The sequence below is a fragment of the Juglans regia genome, chromosome 15, assembly GCF_001411555.2.
Source record: "Juglans regia cultivar Chandler chromosome 15, Walnut 2.0, whole genome shotgun sequence".
Classification (NCBI taxonomy): Eukaryota; Viridiplantae; Streptophyta; class Magnoliopsida; order Fagales; family Juglandaceae; genus Juglans; species Juglans regia.
This window is the reverse complement of record NC_049915.1, coordinates 7,164,078-7,186,818: the sequence shown is the minus strand read 5'-3', so window position 1 is coordinate 7,186,818 and position 22,741 is coordinate 7,164,078. Positions and strand designations below refer to the sequence as shown.

At 33.1% G+C, this 22,741-nt stretch overlaps 4 protein-coding genes across 4 annotated transcripts; 3 read left to right on the top strand and 1 right to left on the bottom strand.

Moving 5' to 3' along the window:
- Nucleotides 1–3,548: 3,548 nt before the first annotated feature.
- LOC108991705 (type IV inositol polyphosphate 5-phosphatase 11) lies at nt 3,549–7,307 on the bottom strand. The gene is made up of 8 exons (XM_018966067.2): nt 7,242–7,307; nt 6,916–7,102; nt 6,614–6,750; nt 5,753–5,832; nt 5,487–5,615; nt 4,354–4,541; nt 4,098–4,235; nt 3,549–3,812 (listed from the first exon to the last, which is right to left on the bottom strand). Exons 2-8 carry the CDS (start codon nt 7,051–7,053, stop codon nt 3,648–3,650), a joined length of 975 nt encoding a protein of 324 aa, XP_018821612.1. The 5' UTR covers nt 7,054–7,102; nt 7,242–7,307; the 3' UTR covers nt 3,549–3,647.
- A 2,241-nt stretch (nt 7,308–9,548) lies between these two features.
- Nucleotides 9,549–13,649, top strand: LOC108991704 (F-box/FBD/LRR-repeat protein At1g13570-like). The gene is made up of 4 exons (XM_018966063.2): nt 9,549–9,689; nt 11,495–12,340; nt 12,671–12,826; nt 13,049–13,649. Exons 2-4 carry the CDS (start codon nt 11,534–11,536, stop codon nt 13,328–13,330), a joined length of 1,245 nt encoding a protein of 414 aa, XP_018821608.1. The 5' UTR covers nt 9,549–9,689; nt 11,495–11,533; the 3' UTR covers nt 13,331–13,649.
- A 3,265-nt stretch (nt 13,650–16,914) lies between these two features.
- LOC108991683 (protein DETOXIFICATION 33-like) lies at nt 16,915–21,495 on the top strand. Its single transcript, XM_018966018.2, has 9 exons — nt 16,915–17,412; nt 18,764–18,959; nt 19,297–19,642; nt 19,734–19,820; nt 19,922–19,978; nt 20,226–20,464; nt 20,600–20,718; nt 20,915–21,001; nt 21,122–21,495. The coding sequence occupies exons 1-9, from the start codon at nt 17,152–17,154 to the stop codon at nt 21,179–21,181; spliced, it is 1,452 nt and encodes a 483-aa protein (XP_018821563.1). The 5' UTR covers nt 16,915–17,151; the 3' UTR covers nt 21,182–21,495.
- A 310-nt stretch (nt 21,496–21,805) lies between these two features.
- Nucleotides 21,806–22,688, top strand: LOC108991684 (dirigent protein 6). The gene has a single exon (XM_018966019.2). It carries the CDS (start codon nt 22,128–22,130, stop codon nt 22,686–22,688), a length of 561 nt encoding a protein of 186 aa, XP_018821564.1. The 5' UTR covers nt 21,806–22,127.
- The last annotated feature ends 53 nt before the right edge of the window (nt 22,689–22,741 follow it).

The window sequence follows — 22,741 nt, the reverse complement described above, 5'->3', positions numbered from 1 at the left end:
CGAAGAAGTAATTGGGAGTATACTGATGCAACACGGTCAACCCATAGCATTTTTCAGCCAAGCCTTAAAGGGTCGAGCTCTAGGGATGTCAACCTATGAGAAAGAATTAATGGCACTGGTTTTTGCAGTGCAAAAGTGGCGAGCATACTTATTGGGGCACTCCTTTGTGGTTAGAACAGACCATCAAAGTTTAAAATTTTTGTTGGACCAAAGAATAGAGACTCCTATGTAGCAAAAGTGGATACTTACACTTATGGGCTACGATTTTTTGGTTGAATACAAGAAGGGCAAGGATAATTTGGTGGCGGATGCACTGTCTAGACAAGGGACAGAAAATGACATTTCAATGGCTTTAATATCTCTTTCCTGGTTGGGATTGGGTCACTGACATCAAAGCTTGCTATGAGACAAATGAGGAGGTGCAAACTCTGTTCAAACAATGGCATGAAGGGAAGCTGCCACATCACTATGCTATAAAAATAATATTCTATTTTACAAAGAAAGAATTTATATTCATGCCAACTCAGCCCTCATTGACAAGATATTACACTTGGTGGACATTAGCCCTATGGGGGGTCATTTGGGTTTTAATAAGACAATACATCAAGTGACCAAAGACTTTCATTGGCTCGGGGCTAAGACTTATTTAAGAAGGTTTCTGAAGGGTTGTGAAACATTCCAGACAGTGAAGGTGGATAATACTCTTCCTAGTGGGCTTCTACAGCCATTACCTATACCTTATTGTCCACGGATAGCCATATCCATGGACTTTGTGGAGGGATTACTTGCCTCCAATGGATTTAATGTCCTCTGGGGTAGTGGTGGACAGATTCACCAAATATGCTCACTTTGTTCCTATTTCTCATTCATACACAGTTAAGGTGGTGGCACAATTATTTGTGAAGCATGTGTTTAAGTTACATGGAATGCCCTATTCCATTGTCTCAGATCGAGACTCTACTTTTACAAGTAAATTTTGGAAGGAATTCTTTTCCTTACAGGGTGTACATCTAGCTTTTAGCACTATCTACCATCCTCAAATTGATGATCAGACAGAAGCTGTAAATAAATGGGTGGAAAACTATCTACGGAGCTATGTTAGTGATACCCCTAAAGAGTGGTCTAACTGGGCCCCATTAATAGAATGGTACTACGATTCTTCACAACATGCATCAACCAAAATTACCCCATTTGAGGCATTATATGGCTACAAACCTCCTAAGTTGACTAACTACACTACAGACACAGCTAGAATTGAAGAAGTGAGCCTCACCTTGCAACAGCGTTACCAATTGTGAAACCTGTTGAAACACAATTTGGTTAGGGCTTAAGAAAGAATGAAAAAATACGCTAATCAGAGGAGAAAAGAGGCACAGCACCTAGTTGGAGACTGTGTTTATTTACGCTTGCAGCCTTACAACTAGTCTTCCATCCACCATTAAAAGAACCTCAAACTTGCCGCCCGATTCTATGGTCCCTTCCAAATTCTTCAAAGGGTCGGAGAAGTGGCTTATCGTCTTCAACTACCCAATACAACGCAGATTCACAATGTTTTCCATGTCTCGCAATTGATAAACGAAAATTAGGTCAGAACATAAACCCACTACCTACTCTTCCCCCAGTAAATTCCAAGAGGATTTTCAAACTAGAGCCAGAAGAAGTCATAACTAGGAGGATGCGAAAGGTAAAAATAGACCTTTAGTGGAATTATTGATTCGTTGGCAGGGGAAACCACTGAAGGAGGCATCGTGGGAACCCTATCATCGCTTGTGTGAGGAATTTCTCCACCTTATGGGTCAAGGTGCTCTAAGGGGAGGGGAAACTGTTATACGACCTAGATATGGCAGGGGAGAGGCGTAACAATCAAGGAGTGTATTTGTGCAAGGGTTCAAGAGAAGGCTGAAGTGTTGGAAGTCTGAATGGTCGTGCGTAGCAGAGAAAGCTTAAAGGGATGTTGGGCTCAGCTGGGCTGTGAAGCGTCTTGGGCTCGTGATACCTGGAATGCAACCTTTTTTATTTGTTTTGTAATAGTTAAGGCCCATAGGCCCTTTTAGTTAAGAAGGACATTATAATATTTTACTTTTTCACTATATTAGATCTGCAAGAGATGTAGTTAGTTATCAAGAATATTTTGGATTGTTTTCTATTTCGGAGGAGCCTCCCTTGAAGCAGGCGTACTAATTTTTCATTTTCAATATATAATTCACTCAGTTTCATCTTCAATCCATCTTTCTTCTCTTTACATTTTACAATCTGGTGCTTACAATTTGGGAGCGCTTACAACTAGCCAGCATCAACAAACGGAGAAATCTATTAATGGAGAAATCAACAAGCAACAAAAAAATTGGGTTTGGGAAAAATTATGGCAATGAGTTTGAGAAATTGTCGAAATGGATTTGGGAGGAATCTATTAATCATGAAATTCAGTATTTTTCTTATTTTCCAAATAAAATGCAAGAAATGAGTTTGTTTTTCTTGGTGGAGAAATGAGTTTGATTTTTGTTTTTTTTTCCTTACATAAGCTGTGACACGTCCCCCGGTTACATGCCACTTGTGCAGTGGCACTTGTAGCAGAAGAAAAATTTTATACATCATACTACATCTCACTTTCATTCCATTATATAATATGTGATATATTTATCACCATTAAATGATAAATTATCAAATAGTGATAAATATGACACATTTTATATAATGAGATGAAAGTAAGATGGTAGTGTGAGGTATAGTATTACTAGAATTGATTGAAAAGACTATTTAAATATAATATTTATTTAGACCGTATTAATATCCACATGCAACGTACGTCACAATTATATATAAGATGCACACGCAGTTGGATTAGGAATGTACTGCTGATTATATTGTTCCTTAATTTTATGATGTGAACTGAAATAATTGAGTACAGCCAATTAATAGAGGACTTTTAACGAAATAAATGTCTTTTTTTTTTTAAATAAATTAGAATTTTAGTTTTTTATAAGTACTTTTATTCAAACTTCAGTGTTTAGAGCATAAGATCTAGAGATCTGGATGGCGGGTATGAGATGGATATTATAATATTTTAATTAAAAATTTCATATTGTAAAAAATCTGGATATATATATATATATATATATATATATATATATATATATATAACACAAACACACGTAGTTGACCATAACAAATAAAAATGCTGGAAAAATTTTAAAAAAATGCAGGGTCATTTGTTTGCTTGGACTTAGTCCCGTTTAGATAGTAAAATGAGATGAGATGATTTTAAATGAAAATTGAATAAAATATTATTAGAATATTATTTTTTAATATTATTATTATTTTAGAATTTGAAAAAGTTGAATTGTTTATTATATTTTGTTTGAAAATTTAAAAAATTTATAATAATAAAATGAGATAAAATGTAATACTTTCACTATCCAAACAAGACCTTAGCTTGCGCGCACCATGAAAAGAAAAGAAAGATTATATTTACAAACTATTAATGTGACATAAACATCTCTACACCGATTAATTACTACGGCAGATATGAATATGTCCTACAAATCAAGTATTGTTATATCAACGGTATGAATATGTGTCCTTAATTTACATCAGTTGTAAGAATAATAACTAAAAAAATGGCCTCAGTGAACAGTAGAAAAGTCAGTCTACTGTTTATTGTTAATAAGTTTTAAACAGATGTGAGCTTTAACTGGTTTATGATCAGAGCTGATTATTTCATCCACTGACTCGTAAGAATGCAAGTTGGCATTGATTTTCTCCATGTCTTCTATCTTGAACAATATTCGATCTGTCCATGATGGCACTCTTACCTGCAAATAATTAAGAAGATTTTCTTCATAAATATAGAGAAACTAGTCGTACTATACACCCGTGCGATGCATGAGAAATTATTAATAATTAAGTTTGTTAATTTATAACCTAATTGTGAAGTTTTTGCATTTAGAGAATTAAATATTATGAGTAATGCTATATACAGTTGTAAAGTGCGTAAGTACCGCATAATCATTTTGATAAAGAGTTAGGTTCATTATTAAAGAATGCATCGATCATCGTATATGTGTAATTAAGAACACAAGAAAAACGATTATATATACCTTGTAACTAGTGTCGTACTTGCTACTTCCAACATTATATTTATAGGTTGGCTTGAATGTCAATGTCCCTTCGCAGTAGCCATTGAAAATATGTCCTCTTTCAGCCTCTTGTAAGAGTTGATCTTTGCTTATGAGCATCTGCATACAATTATATATAATTCAAACATTAATATTAATTTAGACAGTAAATTATAAATCAATTAGATTAATAATTAATATATAACATATATATATAATCTTGGCACAACTTAATTACTCTGTGAAGGTCTTGGTGTATCAAATTTCTTGCTGGATGTGTATCGATGCCTTGTATCCTGTAATTGAGATCTCCTAACCAGACAGTGATGTGAGCAGGTCTGGCATAAGGGTTCCAGTTCTTGGAGAAGAGTGAGTGTGACATGTGCCTGCACTGCGAGTTTCTGTCTTCTACTCGACGTGCATGAGCTGCATGCATATATTATAATTTATATATGTCAAAGGATATTAATCATAAATACGTACAACTCTTTACGCAATCATGTTTTAAATTAAGGAATAGATCTCAGTATCTCTCCCGGCCTAACCCCCCTTAATGTCTTTAAAGATATTAATCAATAAATTAATAATTTGGCCATCAGAATTTTGGAAATAAGCATCTGAATATATATCCCCTTATTATGGTAAGTAAAACAGATTTGAAACATGTAAAATGCTCTATGTTTTGCAGTGAAAGAAGCTAAAATGAATTATATATATATATATATTCTGATATTCTCCCTTTTCACAGTAGAAAATATTGTAATTTACATATTCATATATTGTACCATTGAGTTTAATTTAGAGAACAATATTAAAGCAAATCCCAAAGAAAAATACAACTAATTTACTTAGGTCTCGTTTGTTTTTATAATCATTCTCATTTCGTCTCATCTCATCTAATTATTACAACTTTTCTAAATTTTCATACAAAATAAAATAAACGATTCAATTTTTTCAAATCTCAAAACAAAAAATATAATATTAAAAAATATATATTCTAACAATATTTTATTCAACTAATTTCAACTTTTATCTCAACTCATCTCATTTCATAAATGTTGTTTGTATATGACTCTCAAGTACTAGCATTAATCATATGCTTAATAAATGTAGGATGCACACACTAATTTGTTTATGGAAAAACCCTAATATTTATTAACTTAAGATTCACATGAACCCATGATATTATTATTCCAATAATTAATGGTTTTCAAACAAAAGGCGCGCTGTTTCTTGTCTCCATGGGGTGATGAAGAAAGAAACAAATCATAAAAGCTAAGGCTTTAAATATTCCCATTTAATTAGGGGAGAGACCTTAGGCGAAAATATTACAAAGCAAATAATACAAGAACAAATTAATTAGCTGCTTACCAGAGAGATGGCATGAAATGAACACCATTCGGATGCCTTTGTAGTTGATGCGAATTGCCACAGCACCTTTCTTTCTCCCAATTAATCCCCCAAAACCCCCAATAGAATGCTTATCTACCTGAAGTACTTCTACAAAATTAAACAGTATTTCAAATTATTTAAGATCTTATAAAAATCAAAGCGATAGTCCTTAACAAAATGAAAAAGAAAAGAAAAGAATGATCTCAAGATCAATTAATGAGATCAGGAGAAAATAGACTTGGTACCTTTGCTGAAGAAATCTGAGCACTTCTTTGGTCCAAAGACATACAGCTGCAGAGATTGCATAATTGATTTTCCTAACAGACTTCAATTATCACAAAATAAAATCAATGATCAGTTTTTCGATCCTCCCGGCTGCCGGGATTTTAATAAAAAAACTTGCAATCTAAAAGAAAAAGGAAAAAAAAAAAAAAAGATACGACGAGAAAAGATAGAAAAAGTGTAGAGTACTTGATCCTAGCTATACAGCTACCTAGAGATCAAATTTTCACCACACATAATTCACTTAGTATAATTTGATTTGTAAAATTAAGATTTTATAATTGACTTTCCAAATCAAATTATATATACCACTTGGATATATGGTACTGTGTGGTGTAAATTCTTTTAAATAAAATTATTCTTATTTTAAAATAATAGTTATGCAGTACCGGATCATGATTCATGTGCTGTACTTGAGGATGGATGTGTGTGTGTGTGTATAAAGATAATTCAGACGTTATAATGTGTATCTATATATAAATATATAGGTTTGTCATTATCAATATTAATGTGTGGACATAGAACAATGAACTTTCTTAATCTTCGAGGCATGCATGCATTTTAAATTTCATTCAACATTATGACCATAGCATTTGTCCTTACAGCGAATAGTCTGCACCATGCAGCTGGATACCAAATTATTCAACTATAGGATTTTTCTTTTTCTTTTTTGAAATGAACTATACGATTAATTTGCTTCTCATCTCAAGAGTTATATATATATATATATATATATATGGAAAAATATACAGACAGTGATCATATGAATAAAGGAGATTATATATAGAAGAAAGAAAAGGCAGGCATGCAGCCTCTTATCTCACATGTGATCAGTTTCCACAAGAGCGGCCTGCAATGGCTGTAAAATGTTGTTCTGGGGAACCTCCTGCAACCCTATAACCAGAAGATCGAACTTTCGTGATCCGCTCCCTACTATTTCTGCAAGATCTTCGTAACACACCTAATTCATTAAAATAAACCTTTCAATCACAAGATAAAATATCACAAGGAAACATATCAAGATTATATAGAGAGAACGACGTTGCTTTGCAATTAAGGTTCCTTCTGCATGGAGTTAGATATATATATATATATGTATGTATATATGTATATATGTATATATTACCTGCCCATTCATGTTCCATGTAACGATGCAAATGCAGAGATCCGAACTGCTCGAGAAATCGCATAGATTATCTGCCCCAACTGTCTTTATTCCTTCATGATCATGATTTGCTGTGTCGTTGGGGTTCATATAAACCATCGGCTTTCTGTGCAAGTACTCTGCTCTTCTTCTTCTTCTTCTTCCTCCTCTGCAGAACCTCAGAAACTCAAATCCCATTTCACATGAACTTATAACAATCTTATTATACTTTAAATGAGAATATATATATATATATATATAAATAATTGGCGAAAGGAATTATATTAAGAAGAAAGAACCAACCGCACCCCAGTAGAAATACTGTTCAAATTTCCCATTGATCTTATCTCTTATCTGGATGTAGTAGTTCTTGACAGGATTGCAGCTGTTTCCCAAATGTGAAAGTCCAGAATAAAGGTGAAGAAAAGAGAGCCCAATAATGTTGCAGAGAGATAGAGAGAGAGATTTTGAAGCCATTGACTCGGACCATAAAAGGATATAGGTATTGGAAAAGTGGGCTTTTGGCGGTGAAGACGTCGGAGAAAAGTCAGAGTAACGGATATTACGGATATCTCTCTTATTTGATTACTTCTTTCTCCACATGTTAGTTGGTATTCATTGACAATTTGAAAAATGAAGAAGATATATCAAAGTTGAAAAGGACCATGATCGATCCCCAGCCATGCAGGCTTCTAATATTTTTTTTAAGGGTAATGCCACATGGACCGATAATTCAATCAAAGATTTTAATCGATAAGTATAAATGTATTTAATTACTTTTTATATATTTTTAAAATAATAAAAAAATACAAATTAATTAATATTTAGTACTTTCTTAACTATTAAATAAAAAAAATAAAAAAACGATCGATCACTTTTATCAGTCATTTTTATAGGTTTAATTAGTATTTTTCTTTTTTTAATAGTTCCAAGCCAATAATGATATGCAATGATGCACATCATGATTGATATCATTATTTGAAGTTCGAAATTTACATTTTTATTTTATATATATATATTGGAAAGGAAGTTTTTGGTTTCAATATTTACAGTATGAATTTTCCTTTTTAATATGATTATATATTCTTCTTCTTAAATTTTCTTATTTTTAATTATACTTATTGATGTAATGCATTTTAGATATAGATTTCTTTAAATGGGCAATATATTAAACCACTTAAAATATGTCATATTAAAAAAATAAAATGTAATTAGAGGTGGCAAAATGTACTAGAAAGAGTACTAACATATATAGAACGTTGATTTCGAAAATTTATTTGAAAGTTAAAAATCAGGATTGTTAAATCAATTTTTAAGCTATGTTTGATTGTTGAACCAAATTCAACTCATCTCAAATTAATCATTAATGAGATTCACTATTTTTTCAATTTTTCATAAAAAATTTAAGCTCATCTGAACTTATTTCATACATTTCAATATAAAATATTAAACTCATCTCAATTTAAAAAAAAGTTAAACTCATCTCAATAGGATTCACAAAATACTACTATTTACAAATCAACTCATCTCAGCATTTAAATGCAACCAAATTTTTAGACTAAGATCAAAATTGTGAGTTTAATTTTATATAATTTCGACTTATCATTTCTCTTAATTAAAATCAAATTATATCTTTGGCAAATAAAAGATGGTTTTTAACTTTAATGTGTTAACTTTAGTGGAAATTTAATAAATTGTTTGGGACCCAAAGGAAGAGCCCACCAAATGCAGGTGGAGACGTCTCACAAGCTTTGCAAGCCCATATGTTAAATTATAATAAGCTCAACTCCTAAAATGGTTTTTTAAATTATACACCTTTTTCAAAATCTTCTCTCTTAAGTTTTCACTTTTATCAAATTAGACTTTAGGTTTCACAAATGAATCGGGCTTATCTACCGACAAACTTTGTCATTTGATATTTCCCTAGTGTCATAGCCAATAGATACTTTACACGTGTAGATTTTAAACACAAAAACGTCCCTAAGTCATAAAAGATACAAAAAATCTACTCAACCTCCTACTATTCATACAATCTCCATACTTCACATTATTTTTAATTTTTATTATTTTTTTCTTTTATTAACTTATATAAATAATGAATAAAAAATTTAAAATAATTTAAAAAGAATAAACTAAAAAAAAAATTTTAAAAAAATATTAAAAATTTAAAAAAATGTAGAGTGTGGATTGTGGTGGAGGTTGTGTAGCAAAGCACTAAAAGATAATAAAAGATAATAGAAAAGAGTAATGTTAGATATTGTTCAGGATATACAACTCTCACGTATTTTTATAAAAAATAATAGACTTTATTATTAAAAATATAATATTTTTACATAAACTTCATATCTAATCAAAATTACATTTAATAGAAAAATATTTTAGTTATAAAAATTTTTTATAAAAATAAATTTATAAATTGATCAATTTAATATAATACGTTAAATTATAAAATTATTTTAATTATAAATTATATCTAACGTATCATATAAAATTATATCAATTTATAAATTTATGATATGTATATAAGATTTCAATTAACAATAATCACAAAAAACGAATTAAAGATTAACAAAAAGCTAAAAGGGAAAATTAATAAAAATAAAATTCGCGTTGTGCCTGTCTATTCTTCCATGGTGCAATCGTAGCCGCGAAGGAATGTAGTAGGTTTGGTCAATGTGAGTCTTCTGTTTCTCTTTATCGATTTCACTTCTTCGAGTTCGAAGATTCAACTAGAACCCATTTCCTCGCTTTTACAGGTACGAGAAAAAAGTTAATCTTTTCTTCTATTCCAGTTCCGTAGAGTTCACTAATTTGAATATTTCGGGAGTTTTTTTTTTTTTTTTCATACTGGGTTTCTCAAACTCAAGAAGAACACAAGAATTCAGCTTTGGATTGTAAGAAAATCATGGGTTTACTTTTTCTTCTCAGAGATTTTGAAACAGATAATGGTTGTTGGAAATTGGGTTTTATCTCAAGTTTATGAGATAAGCTAACTCCAATGCTGGTGCATAGCCTTAGAAGTAACGATTAGAGCTTGAATTATCTTTCGAAGTTCGATGATTGAAAGCTTCAGTTTTTGTACTGTGAGAGAATAGTGTGGTTTGCTTGCATACTAAGCCATCCACCCCAAGTTATGGGTTTTAATCACTAGAAGAGTAGAAAGATTTAGCAGATCCGGTTTTAATCACTACAAGAGTAGAAAGATTGTGCATTCCCTCATGTCATCTTGAATGGCTTATCAAACAATTTCATTCTCCGGAAACAATGAATTGGTAGTAGGAGGTTCACTCATTTCGTGTAGAAAGGCAATTCATGCTTTCATCCTTTGATTGAAACCGATGTTTATGTTTCTTTGCAATAGATGGTGATTATATTCAAACAATATGTGTGATACCCCATATAATAAGGATAAGAGTAGGTGGTGTATGAGATCCCATATTGCTTAGGAGGAGAAGTTCTTGCTCTTTATAATGTTTCAATGGGACTCCAATTGTATCATTGACTAGTCATTTTAGAGTATAGGCCAGAGTGGTTTGGGTCTTCCATTGGGGCATTACAATATGTCTTGCGGAGTTTTCTATTACAACATTTCAATAGCTTTTCACATGATAATTCTTTTCTTGGGGCGGGTTCGCGCGCAGTTGGGGGGGGGGGGGTTGTTCACAAGATATAGAAAATGGCTCCTCAGTTTAGTAATGAACGTTTTAGAATCAGCTTTCAGAGTAGATAAACCTTTCAAGTGCTCTGATGACTTCATGAGCGATCATTGTCTTTTTAGACAATTCTACCCAACTAATATCTTTTATGTTCTTCCAGTTAGATATGGTGCCACCAGCTTGTGGTCTTGCAGCTTATGACTCCAGGATTTCAAATGTTTTCTTTGGGCACTCAGGGTTTTAATTTTTTGAGTTTTTTACAAGTATATTAAAGACTTTGACTGCACATTTTTTTCTTATCTAGTTATGGAAAAACTAGTGGTGTTCCTTTGGGTCTCAATTGCCAGTTTACACTTTCCATTACCCAACACTATTATTTGCAGTTCAAATTCTTTCTCCTACTAAGATATGGCTTTTGTTTTAACCAATAAAGAGCAGCAACAAAAAACTTTAATACCAGCACTGGCATGGACAGTTTTGTTCTGATTACACCATCAAGGATTTGCTCATTTTCTTCAACAAGTGCCCCAAGCCACACCACTATACCTGGATCAAACTCTTGTTGAATTAGAACTCTGTCTGGACTATGACAGTCATGTTCAAGAGTCGCTTCAGAAAGAGTGCTCTATTTTTAATGAAGAAAATGTAATGTGATAGGGTACAGGTTTTTGTATTATATTATTTCCTGGGCTTTGTGATGGCACTTAATTTGTTTAGTTGAAATTATTTAATTTGGTTAAAGACATTTTGGTAACCATATCTCACTCTCTTAAATGACTTGCTTCCCTAATCATTGTAAAGGCTCTCTCTCTCTCTCTGAAATGTTACTATCTAAATGACCAGGTACCCCTAGTCTTTATATCTGATATCTGATTTCTGAAATCTTTTTTCCTCAAATATTTCAGAAACAAAGATAAGCATCAATGTGCCAGTGCTAAGTGGAGATGGAGCTAGATAAGATCAGCAACTTACCAGGGCATGTTATAGATCAAATTTTGTCACAGTTGTCAATTAAGGAGGCAGTAAAGACAAGTATTTTGTCAAGCAAGTGGAGGTTCAAATGGGCTACACTTCCACATCTTGTGTTTGATAATCAGTGTTTCCCAGTTTCTTCTCAAGATCAAACTATTGTCAAGAATAAACTTGTGAGCATTGTTGATCATGTTCTCTTACTTCATAATGGACCGATATACAAGTTCAAGCTTTCGCATCGAGATCTTCTAGGAATTACCGACATTGATCGGTGGATTCTCCATCTATCAAGGTGCTCTATCAAAGAGTTTGTTCTTGAAATTTGGAAAGGGCAGCGCTACAAGATGCCTTCTTCTTTATTTTTATGCCAGAATCTGGTTCACTTAGAGTTATTTAATTGTTTCCTAAAACCTCCGTTGACATTTAAAGGCTTTGGGAGCTTGAAGAGCCTTGATCTACAGCATGTGACCTTGGCCCAAGATCTGTTTGAAAGTCTGATTTCTAGCTGCCCTCTGCTTGAAAGATTGACATTGATGAACTTTGATGGTTTCGCCCATCTCAACATTAATGCACCAAATCTCCAATATTTTGATATTGGAGGTGTTTTTGAGGATATTAGTTTTGAACATACCTCCCGTTTAGCTGTTGTTGCCATTGGATTATACGTAAATGTCGGCGATGACAAAAAGCAAGTTTATTCCAATTCTAGCAATTTGCTTAAATTTTTTGTTCATCTACCCCTTATCCGAAGGCTGGAGGTTCAGAGTTACTTTTTGAAGGTAATGAGTATGATAGTGTAAGATAAATAAGGGGCTCTCACATGTGGCGTGCCACATGAAAGTGCTTGAGTTCATTGGGCTTTAAAAATTTCCAATGATTTGAAATGAAGTTTCCTCTTTCTATGCTGAAGGGATTTTTCCAGATTTCAGTTATTGAACTCGTTTATGTGATTGTTTGGTCATTTTACTTATTTTTTGGCATTCCCACCATCAACTTGTCTGCTTAAATCCCAAGGAACAGATTCACTTGTCATGGGCAGGTCCAAATGCTACTTTACTGCACATGTTTGAGGTTGATTTTTATATGTTCTCTATCTTCTTTTTCTCCAGTATTTGGCTGTTGGAATTTTGCCAGGAAGGTTGCCTATCCCATGTGTCAATCTTAACTATCTTTCCTTGCGCATAAACTTCAACGATTCAGAGGAGGTTTTAACAGCTCTGTCCCTGTTAAGAAGTTCACCTAATCTACAAGAACTAGAAGTTTTGGTGAGTTTCTTCTATTGATTATTTACTTTAGCTTCGTCAAAATCAACATAGCAGGCATGTGCATGCTGTCAAACACCTGGCCTTGCTGTTTCTATCGATCCTTGTGTTTGTTCTGCTAAATTGTAGACCAAATAATAAATCCTTCATTTTGGAGATAATTTTGGAAATTTTCCAAGATTTTAATTCCACATAATTCTTTTTTATTCCATGTAACTTATATAGGCTCGCCCGGAGGAGCTGGCTGCTGTGGCGAAAGTCATCAACTTTCAGGAAGATGACCATTCGAGTTGTACACTCAACCAACTGCAACTAGTGAAGATCTTTGGCATCTCTGGTACACAACGTGAATTGAATTTCATCAAATTAGTGCTATTGGCTTCTCCTGTACTCGAAAGAATGACCGTTAAGCCTGCTTCCATTGATGGAAGCTGGGAGTTGGTTAAAGAATTGCTGCGATTCAGGCGAGCCTCCATGATAGCAGAAGTCATTTACTTGGACCCATAACTCATCAGTGAGTTTGGCAACTGAAAGTAGGTTTATTTGAAAAAGGAAAAGAGAAAAAAAAAACCTGGATTTCACGGCGGTCTGGAGAAGGTATGGGAACCCTTATACTGGCATTTGTGGTGCTGTGAAAGTTGGAAGTGTTCTGGTATGACTTTCAATCTGTATTTGGCAGAAATCATTGTAGTATGGTAAGAAGGAAGCTCTTGCATTTCTTTTCTGCATCATAGGTGCTTTAGTACAACTACTTTCGGACAAACAAGCTGTGGCCTGTTCAAACAAAAAATATAGTCTGATCTCGAAGATACCATAAATTTTTCTGATATGTATGGCATTTTAAAAAAAAAAAAAAATTAAGAAGTTGGGTACTAGTGACCATAGGTTGCTTTCTTTCGCGTTTGGATGGTGAGGTATTCTGTGAATAGTAATTAAAAAGTAATTATAGAATATCGAATAATAGTAAAAAGTAGGTGAAAACTAATAATAAAATAATAAATAGTAGTGAGGTATTCTCGGAATACCTAAGAAAGTTATACCTGAGAATATCTTGACACTCAAACCCATATGGACTACCGGATAATAAGTTGAGATGATTTTATTATCCAAATCAGACAGTGTTCAATGATTAAAGAGAGCATTTGCTGTCAAGTCATGGCTTAAAACTTAAAATTTAGATTTACACCCTCCTAATCTTCTTAATAACCCATTACATAAAATAACTAAAAAATATAAAATAATCATAAAAATAATCACATAGTAACAATATCATAATCAACTTCTCAGTTTACATTGTCTGCTTGGTTTGACATTAAAACAGAAAAAACAAGGCTTACAAAGATTGTTAATCATACCAAGAATATTAAGAAAGTTTGTTGTCACCAAATCTGGTTGCTCCCATGGACCCACTACAGCAAAAACATTTCTGAGGAATGTTTGAGGTAGACACCTCAAGTAAATTTTATATTATTTAATATTATCTTGACAATATTAAATAAATAATAAATAATATATAAATTCATTTTAAGTATCAATATCTCTGATTTAAAACTTTCGATGTCCGAATTGAAATTACCTCGATCCCATAGAATAGCGTTGGATCGGTTCAAAAGAAGTTGGAAAAGAAAAGGCAATAAATACAAAAGAGTAATGTTATATACAGTCGTAGAATGTATAATAAAAAAAAAGATGAAAAATAGAATATTTTACCTAAAAAAAACTCTAGGGTTGAACGAGAAACTGAAAAAATGTGTGTCATAGCACAATAAAATAAAAAACAACGTGTGTAAAATAAATATATTATGAATTGATAGTATTTAATTACTTTATGAACATAGTTTAAATTTGATATTTTCTTGAACCTAAAATCTGTCGGAAACTACCTTTCTGCCTTTCTGGTCAAACCCCATCTGAGATTTTGGTTAGAAATCCACTTTTAAACACAGAGAATGTTAGATAGCATATCTATGTGTGTCAGTGGAGTGTAGCTATCCAATTTTTGGGCCCTTTGTACTGCTTCTGGATTTTATTCAAAGCAGTAATGAGCAGTATTAAAAGAAAGAGAAGTGTTGTATATATATATATATATATATGTGAAAAGATTTTATAAAAATAAATTTATAAAGTGACGTAATTTTATGTGATAATATAATATATTATATAAAATTATATTTTTTATAAATATATATATTTTTATAAAACTTTTTTATAGATAAAATAATTTTATAATTTAACATACCGTATTAAATTATATCAGTTATAAATATATTTTTCAAAAAAATTTTGTGGATAGTACATATTCTCTTTTAAAAATAAAAATAAAAAGTGGTCAGTGAGATTTGGGTCCATGTACGTTTGTTCAGGATCTAGATGCACGGCTTTGGGGTCGGATATATAGGTATAATTTTGTGGGCGTTTACGACATACGGTTGACAACAGCCATTCCATGCAAAAGTTGGGTTTTAGTGATCATCAACAGTTGCAGTACTTTCTATATACATATATATATATATATATATATATATATATAGTTTTGTACTTTATCCATAGTATTTTTAAAGAATGAATGAAAAATAAAGAGTTTGGCTTAAAAAGAAATAATTACTTGATATCATGTACTATTATAAGAAACAATAGATGAAATGAATATATTGATATATTTTATCAGCTCACATTTTAATTGGATGTCTTGGATGTAAGCCGAATGCAAAAATAAGTGATGTGGCATAATTTTTTTCAATCAAATCTCAATGTAGGATGTCAAGTGCCAATTTTTTATAACTCGATGTAATGTATCAATTTTGATAGTTTAAAACTCTCCGCTCTTTACTCTATGGGTGGTACTTTAATTTTTTATTTAAGCATGCTGAGGTGATTTCAGATTATTTGTGAATAGTAATAAAAAAAATAAAAAATAAAAAAAATAAAATAATGAATAATTTGTAAATAATAATGAATAATAATGAAGTAGTTTCAGTGTGTTCATATCAATTAGATTCAGTGAGTCCAATATTGTCCTTATCAACTTCCCCTCTCAATTGATTAATATCTTTTAGATTCCCAAATCCATTTGATGATTTCTTAAAAAAACAAAGAGAGAGATGAAAAAGTGCTCTTAAATTCAATAATATCAATTTTTATCATATTAGCATTTGTCATTTTCAAATTCAAACATATATTATCTTGGAAGTGACTATATTTATCACATTGACCTTGAATGTTATGGCACATGCCCAAATCCATATATACTACCTTTATATATATATATATATATATTCTCATAAGACATACTTCCATATCAGTACTGTATTTTGTATGTCAATATACGGATCGACTTTGCGAATTTAAATTGTTTTTTTTTTATCTCAATTTAAACATGTTCATATGGTATATTTTAATTTGTTTTATATAAACATTACATCATTTAAAATGTATCACATCAATAATCATCGCTAAAATAACAAAAAATGAGTGTTATTACTATATATGTATCATATAAAAATAATCTTACAAATTAACTTAATTTTATGAGATTTATCGAATATATTTTATAATAAAAATAATTTTATAATCTGATAAGTTATATAAAATTATTTTTATTTAATAATTTTATTACTAAAATATTTCTCTTAACAAAATAGAGTGCAAATAAACAAGATACGTGTTGAAATGCCAAAAAAATAAATAAAGTGATTCCCTATTCCTAGCTAACACTTTTGGTCGTCTCCAATTTTGCTTAGGTAGAGTTGGTAAGACGGGATCTACAATTCCACCTGACAAAATGGCTTTTTTTTTTTATTGAAAAATCTTGTATGCCGCCCATAATTGACCGCTACATGTACCGCTCTGATTTTTATTTTTTTGTTTTTTTTATTTAATAATTTAAGAAATAATTTTAAATGTATTGATGTATTTTAAAAAATATATATATTTAAATATATTAAAAAATAAAGAAAGAATAAATAAAAAAACAAAAAAATAACTAGTGATGTAACCTAGCGGTAGCACCGCTAGATTCACAGACGAGTCAGGAGCCGTCACAATCTTTTTATGCGTAGACAAAACAGATACCATGCAACAACCTTTCAAACACGACCAATGGCAGTTGATCCAAACCTAACCAAAGCTGTTTCGAAACTCCAGCTTGACGAGGAAGTACAGATCACCCTTAACTAATTTCAAACCTCTCCTAATTTTCATCCTCACTTAAAAGATCTGTACAATATAAGATGGAGATAGACTGATCAGCAGCAGCAGCAGCTTAGGCAGCATTGTTGGTGGTAGTGAAGAAGAAGAAGTGGTTGTGTTTGAACAGAAGCAAAGCAGCCATGGGCGCCGCAGACACTACTCCACTTCTGACTAATAATCATAGCAACTATGAGGAGGATGAGAAAGAAAGCCGTGTTAAGGCGTTCGGGAGCGAGTCAAAGAAGCTATGGAAGCTCGCCGGCCCGGCCATCTTCACCTCCATTTGTCAGTACTCACTCGGTGCTCTCACTCAGACGTTCGCCGGTCTCGTCGGCGAAATCGAGCTCGCCGCCGTGTCTGTCGAAAACTCTGTCATCGCCGGGCTCGCCTTCGGTATCATGGTACTCTACTCTTTTTTACTCATGTTTGAAAGTTTGAAACTTTCTCCATCAAAACTGTGCTTATCTTGTTTGAGTTTGTTTGCATGGTTGAATATGCATTTTCTTATCATTGCAATTTGCAGAAGTTGGTTTGTAAAAATAGTTTAAAAACTTAAACTTTATAGCTTTTTAATAGAAAGGGTAATGGCTTCTTTAACAATATCCATGCTCCAAAATATTGGTATAAAAGAAAAAAGATGCCCATATTCCATTTCTGTGTGTTTTTTTGCACATTAGCATTTACTGTTGGAGTTCAAGGACTGCAAGATTATGTGCAAGAAAGAGTATTAGCTCATCTTTACAGAATGCCAAAAACCAACTAAAGCACAAAAGCCTTGTTCTATCCGTGTCTCTAAAGCCTGGTTAAGTCCCAATTTGGATTTAGAATTGGGTTGATGGTTTTAAATGAATTGTATAAAATATTGTTAGAATATTATTTTTAATATTATTATTATTTTAAAATTTTAAAATTTTAAATTATTTATTATATTTTATATAAAAATTTAAAAAATTATAATAATAAAATAAAATAAATTAAGATGAGTTATGAATCCAGACTAACCTAAGAGGGTGCAAAGAAATAAAATGTTAAGAAACAAAAAGTCAAAGCCCTCAAAAGTGTAACAAAACTTCCATAGGTGTTAAATGTTTCATAAAGGTTGTCCAGAAGTCACAGTGTCACATAACCTGATAGATATCACGGTGGCCCACTTTAGAGATGTTGAAAAATGAAAGCACTATGTTTAGAGTTGTATTTAATTTTTTTTTAATTAAAAAAATTATTTGTATAACTCAAGGCCTACAATTCCCTTGCAAGCTCTTTAAAAAAAGAGTTATGTAATATACAATTAATTTTGTATATTTTTGTGTATTTTATTGATGTGATTGGTTAAAAGAATTATTTTTTATTAAAAAAATAATGCAACCAATCATATTAGAATAATTCGTAAAAATTATACAAAAATGACTGTACATAAATTTTTTTGTTAAAAAAATGAGACCTATTTGAAAAATTTATCTTTTATGTTGGATCTCACTTTTCTATTTTTTTTCTTTTTTTTTTAAAAGTTCTTGAGCGCCTGTTTCAAATTTACTACATTTAATAAACTTACTTTACAATATGTTTAACAGTCTTTGTAGACTTTTTTCATATAATGCAGAGATCCTATGTAAATATTAAGCGTTTGTTATTTTTCTATGAATTAAACCATTGACAAAGAATTAAAGAAAATTATATCCTATTTCTCAATACACAGCTTGGAAAATGACATATAAAAACCTGATGATGATGAAATTTTATGGTTGAAATCAGTTGGGAATGGGAAGTGCATTGGAGACGCTGTGTGGACAAGCATACGGTGCTGGGCATATAAGGATGTTGGGGATTTACATGCAGAGATCGTGGGTCATTTTGCTGACAACAGCTTGCGTTTTAGTTCCCATCTACGTTTGGTCTCCTCCCATTCTTGAAGTCATTGGGGAGACCACTGAGATATCTGAGGCTGCTGGTTAGTATTGTTCTGTTCTTTAGCTCTTCTCTGAATCATTTGAACTGCTTGCATTAATGGCAGAAAACTAGAAGTGCTTTCATTAATGGAGTATGGAGTCATGGACATGATGTTAATATACTTGCTTTAACGAGTAATGATTTATCTCTACTCCTTAATTTTTCAATAACAGAGAAATCTTCTAAACATTTCATGCATTTTGCTTGATGATATCTGCTAATGACCAATGCCTGAAATTAGTGAATTTTTATTTGTACGTAAATAGGTTTTGCAGACTTTAATTTTAACTAAAAACAACAAGAATGAATGATCATGTGAACTGGATTTTCTGCTGCAGGCAAATTTGCTTTGTGGATGCTTCCACAATTGTTCGCGTATGCAATGAATTTCCCGATCCAAAAGTTTCTACAAGCACAAAGGAAAGTCTTAGTCATGGCATGGATATCTGCAGTGGTATTGGTGATACATATATTTTTTAGTTGGTTGCTGATATTGAAGCTTGGGTGGGGCTTAACTGGAGCAGCAATCACTCTCAACACATCATGGTGGATTATTGTTATTGCTCAATTGGTCTACATTTTCGTCACCAAGTCCGATGGTGCTTGGGCTGGATTCTCATGGCTAGCATTTGCTGACTTGTGGGGCTTTGTGAAGCTTTCCTTGGCTTCTGCTGTAATGTTGTGGTATGTTTCTCTCAAACCTTTTTTGCCTAATGAGTCATTTTATACATACATGTTAGGAGATGTTGAAATTGGACTGTAAATTGAAATGCAGCTTGGAGTTTTGGTACTTGATGATACTGGTGGTGATAACAGGCCGTTTGGCGAACCCTCTGGTACCAGTTGACGCCATCTCTATTTGGTATGGTACTTTTTCATCACCTCCCTATTGCATGTGCATGCTCAAAACTTCATGCATGATGAAAAATTGGTTTCCTAAACCTCATTTTCATTATTTTGCAGCATGAACATAAACGGATGGGATGCCATGATTGCACTTGGGTTCAATGCTGCGATAAGGTGATGTGTTCCCTGCATGCTTTGGTCTTAATTTTTTAGATAAAATCATTTACTAGTCAATCAAGAAGATTTTCAACATGGAGATTCGTTTATATCCCAATTTTTATGCTTACAAGATGGTGTAAAATTCGGAATCTTAACAAAGACCATTCGAAATCCAGTTGTATGATTCCATTTTTACCTTCCCTATTTCCTTTTCAAGCAACACAAAGAAAAGTTTATGAACTTACTATTGATTTTCCAACAGTGTGAGGGTATCAAATGAACTCGGAGCTGGCAATGCTCGGGCTGCAAAATTTGCAGTGCTGGTGGTTTCTGTCACATCTGTTTCCATAGGGGTTGTTTGCATGGCTGTAGTATTTGCAACAAGGGACTACTTCCCTTATCTTTTCACCACCAGTGAAGCTGTTGGTGAGGAAACTACCCACCTTGCTGTCTTGCTCGGAGTCACGGTGCTTCTAAACAGCCTTCAACCAGTCTTATCAGGTAAGTAGAAGGAAACACGATCTTTCAGGCAAACAAACAGGGTCACATACCATTTACACACAACCTTGTGTCATGGATTCGAAAATAAAGTTTCTGCTAATTAATTAATTTTCCTTACTGCTGCTGCTGATTAAGGTGTTGCTGTTGGAGCCGGATGGCAAGCCATTGTCGCTTACATCAACATCGGATGCTACTACATTGTTGGATTGCCTGCTGGCATACTCCTGGGATTCACATTTGGTTTTGGAGCTGAGGTGAGTTACTAGAATCATTTTTTATTGAACTTTTTTTTCTCTGAATCTGTGTTTCAAAGGCTGAGATTTTACAATGCAGTAAGATAAGTACTACTCCCCCATTTAAGAAATGATTTACCAAGTTTTAAAGCAAGTTAATCTCACTTGTTCTTGAACCTTTTTCCCCTTGCCTTATTTCCACTTCTTCCAATTGCAGGGTATTTGGTCAGGGATGATTGGGGGCATTGTTCTGCAAACTATAATCTTGGTAGTGGTCACTTCAATTACCAACTGGACAAAAGAAGTAAGTTTATATCTATACATACTCTTCTGCATTCTCTATAACTTTGGAATCCTAAAATTATTCATTGTTTCTAACCGAACCGAAACGAATAATTGTCACCCTATCAATCCAAATGTGCAGGCTGAAGAAGCAGAGAGCCGTGTGAAGAGATGGGGAGGAGGGTCAGCTGGAGAGCATTGACCTGAACTTGGTAGAGTGACATCGATATTGAGACCACTGACAGCTTCACACATGATTGTGCTAAGCATTTTTTTCTTCGGTCAATTCTATGCAAAGTTTGAGGAGTGAAAGAATACCATGTCATCTGATCAAGCTAAATACTTTTCACTGCCCTATATTTAGATGTGCTTCTTCGTCATGTAATTTTGTTGAGCTTAGTAATAGATTGCACATTGCAGAATCTCATCTTGGGTGTATCGATGTCATTGTAATAAGTTGTTATTCACTCTATCATTCCGCTACTTTAAGTTTTGTTATCAATCTTTTACAGGGAAGTAATGCTTCATCCTCCCTTGGGTTGAATCAAGATTTTTTGACAATTCGACTAAAATATAATTAAAAAATTATTTTCATCAGCTACTATTTACCATTCCACACCCTACACCTTATAAAAAATACCTAATATCTTATAAAAAATACCTACACACTTTATAAAAAAGTTTTAAGTGTGCGATGTGAGAGTGAATAATGACTTACGCATAATAAATCCCAATATAATTATATCAAAAAATCTTCACAACCTCCTACCATTCACACAACCTACTTATATTTGGTTTTAGATTCCAGGTTGGTAATATCCAAAACTAACCATTTGGTCCCTTCTCAACTCAACCTGACGCGGCTTAATGTGATTCATAAAGTTGATGCAGAAAGAATGCCAAACACTCCAACCCTTCCCCGGATCAGGAGCAGAACACAAGTGACAAGCCTCTCAGCCAAAATCTGCCACTAACTCCACTTACTTGTGAAGAACGTAGATTTTGATAATGAAAAAGTGGAGGATTAGGTTACCAAACACACAATAAAGAGTAGTAGTTTCACTTCATCCATTGATGTATCGAACTGTATAAGAAACAAATCCAACTCAAAGATTGTAGCCAACATTTTCCATGCCGCTTGGTGCAAGATGCTACCTAGAGTTGTATTCTGCACTGCAGTGTCTTTGGCTATATTGGTAGTCGTTCTCTTGGCTTTGCTCTCGCCTGGTCCCCATGGAAAGCCATCAAAGAACCACCACCACACACGGCCGCCATGGCTGGCACTGTCCTTGTACATCCAACAACCGCAGATTGCAGGCTTTAGCACACTTCCCAAGGCAAGATCAGATGCTGAAGCGCTTATTTTTCATCAAACGCTCACAGAGGGACCTACAAACACTTCTCGGGTTGTGGGTAAAGCCCAGGGTTTCATAGTTCCTGTCGAAGGGTTTGCACACTCGGCATTCAATATCATTTATCTGACCTTTGACACATCCGAGTATTCGGGTAGCCTTAGTGTCGAGGCCAGGCATGTTGCTCATAAGGACATGCAACTCCTCAATGTGGTGGGCGGCACAGGGTCTTTTGCTTTTGCTCGTGGGCTTGCTGCTTTTACCCAGACTGATCGCCATCCATCTGTTGTGGATGCAACCTACCGCGTTAAACTTCAGCTTAAATTTCCGAATCGATCCCAGACTATACCGGGATGATCATGCAGATGTCATCACTGTTTTTCTTTTCTTTGAAAAATTAAATTTGGAAG

Bases quoted from the DNA above. Each gene is read 5' to 3' on its own strand.
- LOC108991705 (XM_018966067.2), bottom strand. From the start codon at position 7,053: ATGGTTTATATGAACCCCAACGACACAGCAAATCATGATCATGAAGGA. The intron at 5,616-5,752 runs GTACCAAGTCTA...TTAATTTTGTAG, and splicing joins CTCAGATTTCTTCAGCAAAG to AAGTACTTCAGGTAGATAAG. The intron at 3,813-4,097 runs GTATATATAATC...AATTATTTGCAG, and splicing joins AGTACGACACTAGTTACAAG to GTAAGAGTGCCATCATGGAC.
- LOC108991704 (XM_018966063.2), top strand. From the start codon at position 11,534: ATGGAGCTAGATAAGATCAGCAACTTACCAGGGCATGTTATAGATCAA. The intron at 12,341-12,670 runs GTAATGAGTATG...CTTTTTCTCCAG, and splicing joins TTCAGAGTTACTTTTTGAAG to TATTTGGCTGTTGGAATTTT. The intron at 12,827-13,048 runs GTGAGTTTCTTC...TAACTTATATAG, and splicing joins TACAAGAACTAGAAGTTTTG to GCTCGCCCGGAGGAGCTGGC.
- LOC108991683 (XM_018966018.2), top strand. From the start codon at position 17,152: ATGGGCGCCGCAGACACTACTCCACTTCTGACTAATAATCATAGCAAC. The intron at 17,413-18,763 runs GTACTCTACTCT...GGTTGAAATCAG, and splicing joins GGCTCGCCTTCGGTATCATG to TTGGGAATGGGAAGTGCATT. The intron at 19,821-19,921 runs GTATGGTACTTT...ATTATTTTGCAG, and splicing joins GTTGACGCCATCTCTATTTG to CATGAACATAAACGGATGGG.
- LOC108991684 (XM_018966019.2), top strand. From the start codon at position 22,128: ATGCTACCTAGAGTTGTATTCTGCACTGCAGTGTCTTTGGCTATATTG.